We start from the raw sequence: 18,842 nt of genomic DNA, 5'->3' as shown, positions 1-18,842 counted from the left end.
TGTCCGCCATCGACGGAGCCACCCTGGAGTATACCCGAAGGAGAGAGGGACCTCCTGCCGTCCATCCAATGGCTGACTTGGGGACGCCCACTGGAGGATAGTTAGGAGACGCGCGGGATAAGCGCGGAAGGAGTCATGGGCGTTCACGGAGTCCAGACGGTCACCGGCGGAGAGACTCACACGCCAGGCGACTGGAAAGCAAGTTAAAGGACCAAGACGCTGTTATCAGGCGGATGGCGGCGGAGATGGAGGATCTTAAGCGGCATGTCAAAGGGAAAGGTGTAGCTGGAGTGGGAGACCACAGTGAGCGTACCCCGTCCCGCCGGTCAGGCGATCAGAGTCAGCGACGTACTCAGTCCATTTCCATCACCAAGAGTTACCAGGTTGGTGATTCCGACGTGCATGCAGAAAAGTCTAGCGCGCAAGACAGTACCTACAAACCCTCACGTCCGGCGACGACGTCGAGGTACTCTTATTCTGCTCAGTCAGAGGACCTACGGGCAGTGTTAAGGGAGCGGGCTCGCCGGCGCGAAGCTCAGAGAATACCAGCTTTCCAGCGGCTCTCCTATGGGGCTCACGCTAGCGAGGAGGTCGGAATGCCTCCACCCCGCCAAGCAGTGCCAATATTTGAAGATACAGACCTGGCCAGGCTGAGTGCCACCCCATTTTCCCTGGAAATAGAAACAACACCGCTTCCGGCAGGCTTCCACCAGCCTAAGTTCACGCTCTACGACGGCAAAACCGATCCTTATATGCATGTGAGCCACTTCCGACAGGTCATGGCCGGACATAGGCGAAATGACGGACTTATGTGCCTAATCTTCCCGTCCAGTTTAGGTGAGCTGGGCTTAAAGTGGTTTGAGAGGTTGCCGGAAGGGAGCATACAACGGTGGCATCAGTTGGCCGAAGCGTTTGTTACGCGCTTCAAAACCAACACAAAAACACCAAAGGAAGTCGATCACTTGCTGAGTGTCAAGATGGAACCGTGCGACACACTGAAGGCATACAATTCAAGGTATTGGGAAACCTTCAACGAGATCCTGGATTGCCCGGTCAACCTTGCAATCACGCAATATAAGCGTGGTCTCCCGGTCGGACATAGACTGCGGGACTCGCTTACCATGCACCAGCCGACCTCTATGGGCCAGCTCATGCAGCGCATCAATGAGCACATCTGAGTAGAGGATGATGCATCAGCTTCCACCGTGAAGGCCACTCCGGTCGGAACAGACAAGAAGACAGCAGGCAAAGTGCACGCAGTTGGGCAAGAGTCCAGCCGCTCAAATGACCGAGCAGAGGAATCAGACCGAGGTTCAAATCGTAAAAACCGGGGAAGAGGACGTCGGAATGACCGGGATGATTACCCCCGGGATGACATTGAGGACGCAAACAGAAGAATGAAGGCGAGGATTGGCATAACCACGGTCTTCAAGATTCCAATCTATCGCATACTTAGTGAAATCCGAGACGAGGAGTATGTCCGGTTTCCTGCTAAGTTGGGCGATGGACAAAAGGGCTACAATCCGCGGTATCGATGTACGTTTCACCGGGAGAGGGGCCACCGGACTGAGGATTGTTTGCCTTTGCGACAACACTTGGAAGAACTGGTTGCGGCCGGGCATCTGGACCTTTACATTGATGGCGGCGTGAAACCGAATCAGGCTCCGGTCGATCCCAGGGGACAGGATGACCGAGATGCACCACCACAAGGAGTTATTAATGTCATCCACGGCATCGTGGAACCGGAGCGTGTCTGCGAACTCCGGGGCATGATCAAGAAGGCAGAACATATGAGGGAAGTTTTGTCAGTACAGCCCGCCATCAAAAGGGGGAAGACAGAAGAGAAAGACGTGATTAGTTTCACCACAAGGGATTTAGAGCGTATCCAGACGCCGCACAACGATGCTCTTGTAGTAACACTACGCGTCAAAGAATTTGATGTTAGACGGATCTTGATCGATCAGGGAAGCTCGGTCGAGATCATGTATTATGATGCGTTCAAATAGCTCAAACTCCGTGAGACAGACTTGGCTCCGGCCACTTCGCCACTGGTTGGATTTAACTCGCAGCCGGAGTGGCCATTGGGAAAGATTATCCTGCCGGTCAAAGCGGGATCCGTGGTCAAGCAAGTGGAGTTTTGGGTGCTACAAGTGCCTTCAACGTACAACCTTATCCTTGGAAGAGGATGGCTTCACGCCATGCAGGCCGTAGCATCGACCTACCACCAGGTGATGAGATTCCCCTCGGCTATGGGGGCAATTGAGGAGATTTGGGGTGATCAGGTCATGTCCAAGTAATGCTTCGTGGCGGTCAACGGGAGCCGGGCTGCCAAAGGATTCGTTCAAATGATCGAGGGACCGGAGGACCGAAGTGTCTTGGATGATGTTGGCACCAAAGCCGAAGACAAGGCTGTTGAAGAATTGGTTGAGGTGCGGATTGATGCCGAGCAGCCGGACAGATTCTTCTTGCTCGGTTCAAGTCTCTCGGCCATGGAGAGAACCGAGATGATTGAGTTTTTGATGGCGAATGTCGAAGTCTTTGCATGGTCGCCCTACGACATGCCTGGCCTTGACCCAAGTTTTATCTGCCATCACCTCAATGTCTTCCCTGGAGCAAAGCCAGTCATCCAGCGAACAAGGAGATCGGCGCTGCATCACGTCGAGGTAGTAGCGGAGGAGGTAAAAAACTTGCTTGAGGCACGAGCAATACAGGAAGTGCACTACCCTCGGTGGATTTCCAACACGGTAGTGGTGCCTAAGAAGAATGGAAAGTGGCGAGTCTGTGTCGACTACAAGACAGTCAACCGAGCTTGTCCAAAAGATAGCTTCCCTTTGCCGCGTATTGACCAGCTAGTGGATTTGACGGCTGGACACAATCGGCTCAGTTTCTTGGATGCATACCGTGGCTATCACCAGATTGCCATGCATGGGCCTGATCAAGAGATCACCTCTTTCACGACTCCAAGGGGACTCTTCTGCTATCGAGTTATGCCCTTTGGTTTGAAAAACGCCGGGGCAACCTTTCAGAGGATGGTGACCAAAATGTTTGCTCCTTTGCTCGGCCGGACAATGGAGGCTTACATCGATGATATGGTGGTAAAGAGCCGACATGAGGCAAACCATTTGTCCGACTTAACCGAGATGTTCGCCATTCTGAAGAAGCACAAGTTGCGCTTGAACGCCTCGAAGTGTGCCTTTGGTGTGGGATCCGGGAAATTTTTGGGATTCTTAGTCACGAACCGAGGCATCGAAGCAGACCCTACTCAGATTAGAGCCGTGCAAGAGTTGAAGCAGCCCCGTTCGGCTAAGGACGTGCAACATCTGGCCGGGATGGCCGCCGCGCTTAATCGATTTATAAGCCGGTCATCAGATCGCTGCCGCCCTTTCTTTCAAGCATTGAAGTCAAAGTTCTCATGGGATGACGAGTGTGACCGAGCTTTGGCCGAGCTCAAAGATTATTTGTCTTCTCCGCCGCTGTTGGTTACACCAGAGCCCGGTGAGGAACTCTACCTTTACCTTGCCGTCTCCCAGCACGCAGTAAGTGCGGTGTTAGTCCGGGCTGAAGGAATCAAGCACCTCCCAATTTTTTACGTAAGTAAGACCTTGCTGCCGGCTGAGACGAGGTACTTGCCGTTGGAAAAGCTTGCGTTGGCACTGATGATGGCTTCGAGGAAATTGGCACATTATTTTCACGCCCATACCATCGTCGTACTGACCGAGTTCCCCCTCAAGGCCTTGTTTGAGCGCACAGACTTTTCAGGCCGAATTTTAAAATGGGCGGTCGAGTTGGGACAGTTCGATGTGAAGTTCCAGCCGCGCACCGCAATCAAAGCCCAAACCTTGGCCGATTTTGTTGCCGAGTTCTCACCTGGCACTCATCCGGTATGCCCGGTCGACATTGCCGAGGCAGATGATGAGACGCACACAATGCCAACCGAGGAACAACCAGCTGCAGAAGGTCGCGCCGTGGAGTTAGCGCGCACTATCGAAGTTCCCTCAGTTTGCACGGTAATACCTCCCGGTGCTGCGATGACGGAGTTGTGTATCACCAACCCATCCACTCTGTCCGGTACCGCATCACCAAGGGGGGAAGGAATGGTTCCACACAGCTCAGAACTTGATGATTCGCCTACAGACTTGGGCATTCTGAACCAACTTGCTGAGTCCGGTGCCGAATCATCAAAGGGGGAGGAATGGTTCCAGACAACTCAGAACCTGCGGCCGGCTTCACACCGCAACCTGGTGATTCGCCTACGGACTTGGGCATTACGGACCAACTTGCTGAGTCCGGTGTCGAATCACCAAGGGGCACTGAATTTGAACCGGTCAACACCAAACTTGACACCGAACAGCCGAGCAGTTGTGATCCCATTGCCCTTCGCAACTCTCAGGACCCATCTAACTGCTGGAAGCTTTTTGTGGGGGACATGTGGAAGCTTTTTGTTGATGGAGCGTCCAACCGTCATGGTGCCGGCCTAGGTATTGTTCTTATATCCCCGGACGGCCTAACCATTGAGCATTCTATCACACTCGGCTTCCCAGCGTCTAACAACGAGGCTGAGTACGAGGCGCTTCTTGCTGGGCTCAAGAGCGCAATTCAAATGAAGGCTGCCGAGCTTCTGGTATATAGTGATTCCCAGCTTGTGGTTAACCAAGTTTCAGGGATTTATGAAGCGAAGGACGACAGGATGGCGAAGTACCAAGCTCTGGTCAGGGACCATATCAAGCAGTTTGAGGCAATCAGAGTCCAACGGATTGGCCGGGAAGAAAACAGCCGGGCTGATGAACTCGCCGGCCTCGCTTCCATGGTAGATAGTACGTCTCCAAACCCCCTGTTGATTGACTTTCTTCCGCGGCCGAGCATTGAAAACGCCGGGCAGACGGATGTACTCTGCGCCAAGCTAGGCCCTTCATGGATGGACCCCTTGATCTTGTTCCTCAGAGACCGGACTCTTCCAACGGACAAGAAAGAAGCACACAAAATCCGGGTGAAGTCAGAGCGGTTTTGGCTCTCTCCATCAGGCGCGTTGTATAAGAAGTCCTTCACCGGTCCTTATCTCAAGTGCGTGCACCCGAACAGTGTGGAGGCCTTCTTGTTTGAAATTCATGAAGGCATTTGTGGCAGCCACATCGGGGGCAGGTCCTTGGCCTACCGAGCTATTTCGCAGGGATACTGGTGGCCGTGCATGCAGGTCGACGCGCAAAAATATGTCCGCAAGTGCGAGAAATGCCAAAAATTCGCCCATCAGATCCACCAGCCTGCCAGGGAACTTCTTCCCCTCACCAGTACTTGGCCTTTCGCCATGTGGGGGCTAGATATAGTGGGACCATTGCCAACAGCACCGGGCAACCGGAAATTCTTCATCGCGGCCACAGATTACTTCACAAAGTGGGTTGAAGCTGAGCCCTTGGCAACCATCAAAGAGAAAGACGTGAAGCGATTTGTCTGGCAGAACGTTGTCACGCGGTTTGGCGTCCCCAAGATTTTGATCTCTGACAACGGCACCCAGTTTGACGGTCGCCTATTCAGAGGATTTTGTGAAGATCTGAAGATAGAATTCTACAACTCCACCCCGGCCTACCCGCAGTCCAATGGTCAAGCCGAAGCGTCGAACAAGACTATAATGGATGGGTTGAAGAAACGGCTGGAAAAGGCCAAGGGAAAGTGGGCTGAGGAATTGCCTAGTGTACTTTGGGCATACCGATCAACCCCGCGACGTTCAACCGGGGAAACTCCATTTGCTTTGGCTTACGGCATGGAGGCGGTCATACCCTTGGAAGTTGAAATGCCCACCCTCAGAACCGAGAGTTTTGAGCCCGAGCTAAATGCCGAGGCTATTGCCTTGGAGCTGGACTTAGCGGAAGAGCGCCGGGAGAAAGCCCTCATCCATGTGGCCGCCTACCAACAAGAGCTCTCCAAGAAGTATAACAAGACAGTGCACCCCAGACCGTTCAAAGTTGGAGATTGGGTTTTGAGGAAGATTATGGGCAACACCCTGGTGCCAGGAGAAGGCAAACTAGGGGCAAATTGGGAAGGACCCTACAAGATCACTGGTCTGGCTGGCAAGGGGGCTTACCACTTGGAGGATCTAGAGGGAAGAGCTATACCCCGACCATGGAATGCGGCCAACTTGAAATTGTATTATTTTTAAGCTTTACTTTCCTCTTTTTGTAAAGAAATTTTTTGGCTTGCAAAGCAGAATGTAATTCTTTTTGTCAAAATTATAGAAGTAATTTTGCTTTAACACATGGATTATTGTTTTAATGTTTAGAACCGAGATGGTGTACTCCGGTTGGAAGAGTTGGTGTTTTGTCCAACTTAGGATTCCCAACCGAGATGGTGTACTCCGGTTGGAAGAGTTGGTGTTTTGTCCAACTTAGAATTCCCAACCGAGAGGATGTACTCCGGTTGGAAGAGTTGGTGTTTTGTCCAACTTAGGATTCCCAACCGAGATGGTGTACTCCGGTTGGAAGAGTTGGTGTTTTGTCCAACTTAGGATTCCCAACCGAGATGGTGTACTCCGGTTGGAAGAGTTGGTGTTTTGTCCAACTTAGAATTCCCAACCGAGAGGATGTACTTCGGTTGGAAGAGTTGGTGTTTTGTCCAACTTAGGATTCCCAACCGAGATGGTGTACTCCGGTTGGAAGAGTTGGTGTTTTGTCCAACTTAGAATTCCCAATTGAGAGGATGTACTCCGGTTGGAAGAGTTGGTGTTTTGTCCAACTTAGAATTCCCAACCGAGATGGTGTACTCCGGTTGGAAGAGTTGGTGTTTTGTCCAACTTAGGATTCCCAACCGAGATGGTGTACTCCGGTTGGAAGAGTTGGTGTTTTGTCCAACTTAGGATTCCCAACCGAGATGGTGTACTCCGGTTGGAAGAGTTGGTGTTTTGTCCAACTTAGAATTCCCAACCGAGAGGATGTACTCCAGTTGGAAGAGTTGGTGTTTTGTCCAACTTAGGATTCCCAACCGAGATGATGTACTCCGGTTGGAAGAGTTGGCGTTTTGTCCAACTTTGGATTCCCAACCGAGGTGATGTACTCCGGTTGGAAGAGTTGGTGTCTTGTCCAACTTTGGATTCCCAACCGAGATGATGTACTCCGGTTGGAAGTGTTGATTTGTTCGACTTACTTACAGCCGAAGTGGCTACTTCGGTTCATGAATTTGTCTTGTTCTGCTGAAGTGCTTAGACCGTGTTATGTATTCCGGTTCGATGAGTTATACTGAGATGTTTTGCTGAAGACAGAACTGATTACAACCGTGCATACACTTGCAAAAATTTGAATTTTCATTGATAAGAAATTCATTACAAACGGAGGGGACAGAGCCCGGTTACATCAAAAGAGTTGGAAGCAAAAATACAAAAACAAGGAAAAAGAAACCTAAACTAAGGGGGAAAGATTGGTGAACGCATCCTCGGCAGCATCAGCATCAAGGTCAATAGCTTGGCTTGCTTCTTGGGCGCCGGGCTCATCGTTGCCGGGCTGCTCAGGCACCTCGGCCTCTTCTTCCTCAGAATCTGTCTCCCCGTCCCCGTCTTCAAGTCCCTCCTCGGCCTCAGCCTGTAAAGCGCTGAAAACATCGTTTGCATATGGCACAAGGTAGACCGGTAGAGAAGCTGGAGGAGGGTTGGCAAATACGTCGGTGTCAGAACTTTGGCCGAGGTGTTCGCAGGCGGACTTCCAACCGGCCTTAAAGTAGATGTCTTGGGTTGCAAAGACCTGCTTTTTGTAGCTCTCCTCGGCCTCGTTGAAGCCAGCGGTGTTTGCAGCCCGGCAAGCTTTCTTCTTCGACTTCTTCAGAGCGTCCACCTCGGCTTGGAGCTCATCTCGTTTTTTCTCGGCTGCATCCAGCTGGCCGAGCAGTCTGTTGTTATCATTGTTGGCTATCTCGAGAGAAGCTTTAGCCCGGCCGAGCTCGGCTTGAAGGCTTTCAACCTGGCTGGCAGTGTCGTTGGCTTTCTGCCTAAGCCGGTGGATGCGCTCCAAGACAAGATGTTGTTTTTGAATGGCCTGCACAAAAGCAAAGTAGATTAGAAAGGAGACCGAGCAGAAAAAGTACCGGGCAAACACTTCGTGAAATTTTCAGAAGAACGCCGACTTACCCTGGCCATGGACTTGACTGAGGATTTCACCAGCCGGGTGTCAGGGACGTGGTCGCTGCCGACCACATCGCCCGGTAGGAGAAATGCTTTGGAGAGATCGAAGGCGAGCAAATGTTCTTTGTCAGCCTTGATCGAAGCCGTCGCCGGGATGTCCTGTCCCCGGTGCTTCAGCTGAGGACGCCAAGCGGGCACGGGAGCGGGAGTTTCAGCTGGGTGTTCGGTTGTCAGCTCGGCGACGAGCTCGGCGGAGGGATCTGCCCTTGGTCTTTTTCCAGCCCGGCGCGCTTCTCTGGCAGATTGCCCGGCAGCTGGAGCTGGAGGAGCAAGGGCTACCACGGCTGCACTCGACTGATCGGCAGCCGGGGAGCGGGTGGTGACGCTCGGTATCTCGGCTGAGGTAGCGGTTAGAAGGTTTTTGATTCTGCTGCGCTTTGCCATCTCTTGTTCCTCGGTCAGGCGAATGAGTGGTACGTCTGGAAGGGTAGGATCTAGGGGTGGCGAAGGAGCCCTGAGGAAGTCAGTTACTCTGCTCCGGCGCGGAGCTGAATATCTGTAAGTCGGGGTGTAGCCGAGCAGTTCGTTGCAATCTCGGTGACGGTACCTAAGCACGGCCCGAATTGCCTCGACGTTTGGGAATTGATAGTTGGCTTGTAAGGCTTGGATTGCTGCAAAGGAGACAGGAAAACCGGTTAGATGCAGAGTAAAGAGTTAGACCAACCGAGCAAGGTGAGCGGCTTACATGAAGAACCGAAGTTTTTGTTTATGGACCAGCCCGGTACCTCGGCTGTTTCGTAGTTGCCGGACACCCAGAAAAAATCGTCGTCGTGCATGTCTTTATCCGGGGTGCCGGTTATGATCTTTTCCTTGCCCGGTCTTATTTTCAAGTAGTAAGCTAGGCCGTCACCGGTGTGGCCCATTGTGTATTGCCTCAATATCTCGGCTAGGCCTAAGTTGGTGCCTAGCCGTTGGTTCAATTCGTGAACGCCGTTGATTATTCTATAAGTGTTGGTGGACACCTGTGTGGGTGCCAGCCCGGTGCGGCGAAGGAACTCGGTTATGAGAGGGTTGAGCGGGAAACGAAGACCCCTTTCAACGATGGATAGCACGGTGAAGGGGCACTCCTCCCTACCCCAAGGTGTGGTCTCCTCTTCTGCGAGCTGCAGGTGGACATCGGCCGGGACGCCGTACTCCTCCCTGAACGTAGCCAGCGCAGCCGGAGTATCCACTAGGAAGCGAAATTTCCCCATTTTTGGCCGGCTTAGGGTATCCCGGCTGAGGGGTTTGGCTCTGTGTATTGGATGTTGCCCGGTCCTGAGAGCCTCAGGAATGACAGTGGTCCCCTTGGACTCTGCAGGAAAAGGATGGCAAGTGTTAAGTGTCAGCGCGGTCGCGCGAAAGGTGCTGGTTTTTACCTCGGTCATTAAGGGTGCCAAACCACCTCGGTTGTCTATCTAAGGAGCCCGGTCGCCCAAGCGGACCAGATGTTAGCCCGGTTGAACGATCAGGTCCTTTGTTATCTCGGTTTTCGCTGGGGTTGAAACAAACATGTTGTTTGCCCGGTTTGGTTGGTTTTTTGGATCAAAAGAAGGCCCAGAGCCCGGTTCACCCCAGTTCTTCAGCGTTCTTCAGGAAGACGAAGAACACCAAGAACAGTGGGGGGTTTGGGACAGATTCTATGGCCTTTGCCCTAAATGCTACGATTTTGTGCCCTAATGTGTGTAAAATGAAAGAAAATAGCAACTAGGGGGATCGAAAACCTTACCTTTGGAGGATGGGGGCTGTTCTTCCAAGAATGAGAAATGGCAGTCGAGATAGAGGAGAGGGCTTGAGCTCTGGATCGTCAGATAGTAGAAAGGCAGTAGGAAGAAATGGCTTGAGGAGGGTGATGTATATGTAAGGGTGAAAGGCCGCCCAAATTCAAAAATCTGACAAGAACGGCGGGTTGGCTTCTCGATGACCAATGGGAGCTCGCCACGTGTCCCCATTTATGGCTACGTCAGGATTGAAGCGACGGGATGAAGAGACGAAGAGCCAGCCGAGCTACTTTCGACGAAAAGGCTGTAAGCCGAGGAACATGACCGGGGAAGGATAGTAGATTAGCTTGGTGAAGGCTTGGCGACTTGACGACCGGAGAAATGTTATCTCGGTCGAAGTGAGTAATCCCAGTCACGCTTTCGCGGACGGGATTAAGGGGCAATTGAGAGGGTGATTTATGATCCGGTGTTGGGCCGAGGTATCGACCGAGCAAGTTGAGAGCCCAGCAGTGCATTGGGCCGAGATGATCGACTGTTCACCCAGAGATGGGCTACCAGAACTTGGGCCGGGCAGAGTTTGGACTGAGTGTGTGCCGCCCCGGACCGTACGGAAGCTGCTCGGCCAGGAAGTGACCGGTCAGACCAGGATGCTCGGTCCGAGGATGGTCGAAACCAGACAGACCGAGAGACCGGCGCCCGGAAAGGCGCGGTCAGCCGAGGTAGTTGATTGACCGGCGAGAGGGCCAACCAAAGGAGGAGCCCGGGCTAGGCTTTGCCGAGATGCCGCCTAGCCCGGTCCTTCATGTGTTTGTCCGGCTAGGCGCATGGGTTTGAAGCATGACATGGCCGAGGTAGAACAGCTCGGCTGCCGAGCTCCAGCTGTGAAGTCAAGCAGTTGAGGTTAGGTGGTGAATGGCATGGTTTATGCTGACAGATGGGATAGCAGAGCCACGTGTCAGGAGATGACTGGGAGTGGATATGGGGTTCAGAAGGTATAAAAGCATGCCTGCGCCCCCCATACGCGACACACGAACACATATGTAAGGATTTCTTACACTCAAACACTCTCTCCCTTCTCTCTATCCATCCTAAGGTGTGTGCTAACTTGACCGTCGGAGGGTTTTTCCGGCCACACACCGCCGGGTAGCTCACCATTACTTGCTCGCAGGTGATCGGACATCGACGGAGCTCGGAAGAAAGGAATACGGGCGCGCTGAAATATTTGCTCCCCGTACACAATTAATGAAGAAATATAATTAATAAAATATAGAAAATTTTATAATTTATTTGAGGATTCCATGAACAAAATTTTATGTTTATTTTTAAAAATTTTGAATATTTGAAGATTTAAAGATAAGATTGTTATTGATTTGGAACTCCTTAGATAAGAATCTATATTCTCTACCTCTTTTTTTACATTAACTTTCCATGATATTTTGAATTTATAAATTTTAATATTCTGTTGGAATAACATTTCACCTAGTTAAAAAATATATATATGAGATTTAAGTGGTAAAAAAAAAATCAAGTTTGATGAAATAGTAAGTGCGATCTTAAGTTTAGTTTAAATGAATAATTAAACGAGTCTACTAAAATTGTAAGTAGAGTTCCATTGAGTAGTAAGTATTGTTTAAATGATGAGTCAAGTTTGATAAAGTAGTAAGTAGAGTCTAATTGAGTAGTAAGTGTTGTTTAAGTGATGAGTCAAGTTTAATAAAGTAGTAAGTAGAGTCTCATTGAATAGTAAGTGTTATTTAAATGAGTAGTAAGTCAAGTCTGATAAAGTAATAAGTAGAGTCTCATTGAGTAGTAAATGTGGTTTAAATGAGTGGTAAGTAAGTCTGATAAAATAGTAAGTATGGTTTAAATGAGTGGTTTTCAATTTATTACAATAACAAAACACATTTACTACTTGATATAGTTGTAATTATTCCACATAACTACACTTACCATTCAAATATAAAATTTATAAAATAGAATGTAAACAAAATATATATATATATATATACAAAATAAATATGAAATTTATAAATTTATTATAATTTTTTACATTTTATGGAATATGGTTTTTTTATTTATGTACTTAATGGCAATGAATGGCAATAAATGAAACCTAGTATCTTTTTCATCTACCACAATAAATGCAATTAATGAGAAATATGATTAACAAAATATAGAAAATTTTCAATTTCATTTGATGATTTCATAAACAAAATTTGATGTTCATTTCTAACACTTTCGAAGAGTTTAAGATAAAATTGTTGTTGATTTGGAACTCCTTAGGTAAGTCTCTCTCTTTTTACTTTCACTTCCATTATATTTTGAATTTATAAATTTTTATGTTTTGTTGGAACAACATTTCACCTAATTAAAAGAAAAATTATGAGATTCAAGTAGTAAGAAAATAAAATAAAATCAAGTTTGATGAAATAGTAAATGTAGTCTTAAGTTTAGTTGAAATGATTGACAAGTCAAGGATGTTCATATCTAAAACTTTCAGAGATTTTAAGATAGAATTGTTGTTGATTTGGAACTCCTTAAGTAAGTCTCTCTCTTTTTACTATCACTTCCATTATATTTTGAATTTATAAATTTTTACGTTTTGTTAGAATAATATTTCACTTAATTAAAAGAAAAGGAAAATGCATTTTACCCCCAGCTGGGGGTGACACCCAGTGAGGTGTCAGCTGGGGGTTGGTCCGAAAAAAACAGTTTTTCTTTTTTTTTTTTCTTTTTTTTTCGACCAGTGGGGGCGCGCCACGTCACTGGGGGCGCCACCCCCACTGGGTGTATGAAGCAAAACCGAAAAGAAAAATTATGGGAATCAAGTGGTAAGAAAAAAAAATCAAGTTTGATGAAATAGTAAATGTAGTCTTAAATTTAGTTTAAATGATTGATAAGTCAAGTCTAATAAAGCAGCAAGTAGAGTCTCACTAAGTAAGTATTGTTTAAATGAGTGATAAGTCAAGTTTAGTAGTAAGTATAATCTCATTGAGTAGTAAGTGTGGCTTAAATGAGTAGTAAGCCAAGTCTGATAAAGTAGTAAGGATAATCTCATTGAGTAGTAAGTGTTATTCAAATGAGTAGTAAGTCAAGTCTGATGAAATAGTAAGTCCAGTCTCATTGACTAGTAAGTGTGGTTTAAATGGCTGATAAGTCAAGTTTGATAAAGTAGTAAGTAGAGTTTCATTGAGTAGTAAGTGTGGTTTAAATGAGTTAAGTCTGATAAAATAATAAGTAGAGTCTTATTAAGTAGTAAGTGTTGTTTAAATGACTGATAAGTCAAGTTTGATAAAGTAGTAAGTAGAGTCTCATTGAGTAGTAAGTGTAATTCAAATGAGTGGTAAGTCAAGTCTGATAAAGTAGTAAGTATGGTTTAAATGAGTGGTAAGTCAAGTATTGAGTAGTAGGTATGGTTTAAATGAGTGGTAAGTCAACTCTGATAAAATAGTAAGTACAGTCTCATTGACTAGTAAGTGTGCTTTAAATGGCTGATAAGTCAAGTTTGATAAAGTAATAAGTAGAGTCTCATTGAGTAGTAAGTGTAATTCTAATAAAGTAGTAAGTATAGTCTCATTGAATAGTAAGTGTGGTTTAATTGAGTTAAGGTTGATAAAATAATAAGTAGAGTCTTATTAAGTAGTAAGTATTGTTTAAATAACTGATAAGTCAAGTTTGATAAAGTAGTAAGTAGAGTCTTATTGAGTAGTAAGTGTGATTCAAATGAGTGGTAAGTCAAGTTTGATAAAGTTGTAAGTACAGTCTAATTGAGTAGTAAATATGGTTTAAATGAGTGGTAAGTCAAGTCTGATGAAATAGTAAGTATAGTCTCATTGACTAGTAAGTGCGGTTTAAATGGCTGATAAGTCAAGTTTGATAAAGTAGTAAGTACAGTCTCATTGAGTAGTAAGTGTAATTCTGATAAAGTAGTAAGTACAACCTCATTGAGTAGTAAGTGTGGTTTAAATGAGTTTAATTATCATTCAAAAACACAACACTTGCCATTCCTTCTCATTCTACTAGCAACTCTTTGTGACTCAACTTACCACTTACCATCTATTTTACCACCTAGTATTTTACTTACCATTTTCTACTTGCTTTTTCTTAATTAATTTGTTTATGCTTATTGCAGATGGAAGACAACACTGAGCAACACAAGAATAACATTATATATGAACTAGATGATGATGACGGTAATGATGGTGAGTATAATATTCATAATGAAGATGATATCGTCAATTCTAATAATATTCCAACCGAAAGAGATATTAAGCGTCTAGATGAATTAACTGAAAAGGATGTGTTTGAAATGACATTTGATTCAGAAGAAAACGGAGAAAGATTTTATAATTCGTATGCTAAGGTGAAAGGCTTTAGTATTCGAAGGGATCAATTGTATAAGGACAAGAATAATATGGTTATATCAAGGAGTTGGGTATGTTCAAAAGAAGGATGCAGACAATCCAAATGCCTTGAGGTTGAAGAACGTAAAAGAGAACCAAAACAATTAACTAGAGTTGGTTGTCGTGCTTGTTTTCGTATCAAATACAATCAGAGTACTTCGAAATATGAAGTGAATGAATTTTTCAAGGAGCACAATCATTCCATGATAGGGCCTCTTGGTGTTCAATTTCTTCGCTCACACCGGAATGTTACGAGTGCCGACAAAGCACAAGGCAATGCAATGCATCATGTTGGTATGAGGACAAGTCACATTATGGACTTTGCTGCACAACAAGCAGGTGGCTATGAGAATGTTGGGTTCATACAGAAAGACATGTACAACCATTTTGGGACTGAGCGTAGAGCGCAAGTTGTCGATGGTGACGCAGAAGGTGCTTTGGCCTACTTATGTGGTAAAGAAGAGCAAGATCCAATGTTTTATTATAAATATGATGTAGATGAAGAAAATCGATTAAATAATTTGTTTTGGACTGATGGTGGATCTCGAACAGATTATCTGTATTTTGGTGATGTGTCGATGTTTGATACTACGTATCGGACAAATGCGTACAACAAACCTTTTGTGATACTGCAAGGTGTGAGCAACCACATTCAAACAACTATTTTTGGGTGTGCACTGTTAGCTTCCGAGACAGTAGAGACATACATATGGGTGTTAGAGAAATTTTTTGATGCGATGGATCACAAGATGCCTCTGTCTGTAATCATTGACGAGGATAAGGCCATGTGTAGAGCAATCAAAACAGTTATGCCTACTGCTCGACATCGATTATGTAAATGGCATCTTAAAATGAATGCTCTTTCCAATATCCACATAGAGGGATTTCTTCATAGCTTTGAAAAATGCATGTCAATGCAATGTACACAAGAAATGTTTGAATTAGAGTGGAAGAACCTTGTAGACAAGTATGGCCTTCATAATAACAAGTGGATTGCAGATGTATATTGCAAGCGTACTCTATGGGCTGAAGCATACCTCCATGGACATTTCTTTGCTGGTGCAAAAAGCACGCAACGTTGTGAGAGTATGAATGCATTTTTGAATCGATTCCTAAAGGTGCGCCTAAGGCTCTTTGAATTTGTAAGGGCATATGATAGAACACTTGCAAGACTTCGCCATAACGAAGCTAAGGCACAATCCGAAACTGAGAATACCACTCCTATTCTTTCTACAGGTATGAAAAGGATTGAAAAACATGCAGCTGATATATTTACTCGTGCCATATTTTTCAAATTTCGCGAACAAATAAAATCCGAGCAAGTGTTATTTATGTCAGGAAAAACTGATATAGAAGATATTCACGTATACTATTTGTCTATGTATACACATCCAGAATCCACATGGAATGTACAATATCGGCCAAGTGATCATGCCATGAAATGTTCTTGTTTGTATTTTGAATCATGTGGAATACCATGTTCCCATATGGTATCAATCATGAAAATGGAGCATTTGAAAGAAATTCCCTCTAGCTGTATATTACAAAGGTGGACAAAAAATGTCAAGTCTTCCACTTTACTTGGTAGGACCCCTTTTCCAGAATGGGTTACGCAAACAACACGGTTCGGTGCATTGTCAAGTGCATGTACTGAGATGTGCTATTATGCTTCGCACTTAACCAATGGATACGAAGAAGCTAGAGATGCAGTGACAAAGTTAACATGTCGAATGAAAGATTTGTACGTCCAACATGTTGAAGAAAATGGAACAAAAGGAAAAGCCAATGTTGAAGGGACATGTTTACATTTTGGTGTTGGTGATCCTCCCTTTGTAAAGACGAAGGGGAGTCGTTCTGTTGCAAAGGATAAGTTTTCAAAGCCAAGAAAATGTGGTCATTCCAGGTATCTAACAATTTAATTTATCTAGTAAGTGTATTGAATTATAATTAAATTTATATCCTAAGTGTAATGTGTTTTGTTACAGAGGTACTGGTCATACGAGGAATAAGTGTCCAAAACTCGAAAATGAGAATATTGATTCTTTTCCTACACAAGATACTTATGTATCAGGGGCAAGCATGTTGCACCAAGAAGGTGGTTTCAATGTCGACCTTACTTTTATTAATAGTGACTACAATATAATGGGATATGGTTCCAGTGGGCACCCTACTTTTGTTGGAACTGATTACAATATAATGGGATGCGATTCCAATATATATCCTAACTTTGCGGTAATAATTTTTTATTTAACTTTTATTCACAAAATTTATGTTTCAGAATTTATTAATTATTAGTTACATTATGTAGGTACATACATGCTCAGAAACTCCTGACAACATTTATGGCCATGTCGTAGGAGGGATAATTGACTTGTCAAAGTGATTGTAACAATCTTCGAGACAATCAAAGAAATCAGCTTTATATTTTGATTTTTTGTGTGACATTACTCGTTTGTGTAAGGCTTATATTTATAAGGCATATGACTTTTTATATGTACAAGACAAATGATAGTGTAAGACTTTTAATATTCTCAAACACAATACTTACCACTATGATTTCATTCATCATATTCATAACAACATAATGGCAAGTAATGTAGTAAGTAGAGTCTATTTTAAGTGGTAGTAAGTGAGGTTTATTTGAGTGGTAAGTCAAGACTAACAAACTGGTAAGTAGAGTCTTCTTGACCAATAAAATGGTAAGCCAAGAGTAATGAAGTAGTAAGTGGAGTTTATTTGAGTGGTAGTAAGTAAAGTTTATTTGAATAGTAAGTGAAATGTAAAAAGTTGTATGACTTATATTTATAAGGCAATGCTTACTAATTGTTCTTATGCTACTTACCATTCATCAACACAATAATAGTCATATGATTTTATTCACCATGTTCGTAACAACATAATGGTTTTCCACGAACACATAAACTATTTGGCAAATAGTTTACAAAGTCATCATCACTATCATCAGAGAATTCTGAAATGTCTGGATCAGAAACTAGCAATGGATCTTCAATGATTGTTGTGATAGCATTGTCACAATCAAAATGAGATTTTTTCTTGGCATATTCAATGTAATGAAATCTATCCAATCTTCGTTGCATCTGTGTATTCTCTCTTTGTAGCCTTGATATGACTGTTGCATCATCGCATGATTTGTTTCTGCATAGTTCAGCTGAACGTGCCCTTGGAACCCGTAGCCCATGCCATCGACAATATATCTCAAGTTCACAACGTTTTTCGAAGAGGTCTTGCCATTGTAAGTTGTTTCTGTCAACATTGACCCCGTCTGGTGGATGATCATATGCATGACCAACAATTACGTGACCCACATCTGATTGCCATGGATCATGCATGAAAAGAGGTTTATTATGGAAGTGACGTTTGGTTCCATACCATGTCTTTCCTAATGGATCAGTATATGAACCTATTGTTTGAGGTGTTTGAAAATCATCATCACTACCATGACTAAATGTAGAGCTAGATGATGCAATATTTTCAGATTTTCGTTTAGGCATTTTTAGTACTTAGGCTTGTAGTGAAGTGTGATGTATACAAGTGAGGTTAAATAAGGGTGTCACATGTGATCTATTAGTATTATTTTAATCATTGTTAATAATCACATGTGAATAGTTATATGTACTAATGTCATGTCAATCATGTTCAATTATTTGAATGGTCAATAGTCATATGTACTAGTATCATGATCAATCATTTTCAGTAGTCACATGTGAATTATATGAGTCACATGTGAATAGTCAAAAAGTAATAAAGTAGTGAGTGGAATTTATTTGAGTGGTAGTAAGTGAGGCTTATTTGAGTGGTAAGTTAAGTCTAATAAACTAGTAAGTATGATTGAATAAAATGGTAAGCAAAGAGTAATAAAGTAGTAAGTGGAGTTTATTTGAGTGGTAGTAAGTGAGGCTTATTTGAGTGATAAGTTAAGTCTAGTAAACTAGTAAGTAGAGTCTTTTTAACTAGTAAGCAAGATTGAATAAACTAGTAAGCAAAGAGTAATAAAGTAGTAAGTGTAGTTTATTTGAGTGGTAGTAAGTGAGACTTATTTGAGTAGTATGTTAAGTCTAATAAACTAGTAAGTAGAGTCTTTTTAACTAGTAAGTATGATTGAATAAAATAGTAAGTAAAGAGTAATAAAGTAGTAAGTGGAGCTTATTTGAGTGGTAGTAAGTGAGGCTTATTTGAGTGATAAGTTAAGTCTAATAAACTAGTAAGTACAGAGTCTTTTTAACTAGTAAGTAAGATTGAATAAACTAGTAAGCAAAGAGTAATAAAGTAGTAAGTGGAATTTATTTGAGTGGTAGTAAGTGAGACTTATTTGAGTAGTAAGTTAAGTCTAATAAACTAGTAAGTAGAGTCTTTTTAACTAGTAAGTATGATTGAATAAAATAGTAAGCAAAGAGTAATAAAGTAGTAAGTGGAGTTTATTTGAGTGGTAGTAAATGATGCTTATTTGAGTGATAAGTTAAGTCTAATAAACTAGTAAGTAGAGAGTCTTTTTAACTAGTAAGTAAGATTGAATAAACTAGTAAGCAAAGAGTAATAAAATAGTAAGTGGAGTTTATTTGA

General features: G+C 44.1%; 1 protein-coding gene across 1 annotated transcript; it reads left to right on the top strand.

Annotated features, from left to right (window-relative positions):
* The first annotated feature begins 13,990 nt into the window (after window positions 1-13,990).
* LOC114309485 (protein FAR1-RELATED SEQUENCE 5-like) lies at window positions 13,991-16,644 on the top strand. The gene is made up of 3 exons (XM_082872483.1): window positions 13,991-16,164; window positions 16,247-16,493; window positions 16,570-16,644. Exons 1-3 carry the CDS (start codon window positions 13,991-13,993, stop codon window positions 16,642-16,644), a joined length of 2,496 nt encoding a protein of 831 aa, XP_082728609.1.
* Window positions 16,645-18,842: the final 2,198 nt, after the last annotated feature.

This window comes from Camellia sinensis, chromosome 5 (genome assembly GCF_055761805.1).
Source record: "Camellia sinensis isolate YWXY chromosome 5, ASM5576180v1, whole genome shotgun sequence".
Classification (NCBI taxonomy): Eukaryota; Viridiplantae; Streptophyta; class Magnoliopsida; order Ericales; family Theaceae; genus Camellia; species Camellia sinensis.
The sequence above is the reverse complement of the archived record's forward strand: the minus strand, read 5'-3'. Positions and strand labels throughout refer to the sequence as shown.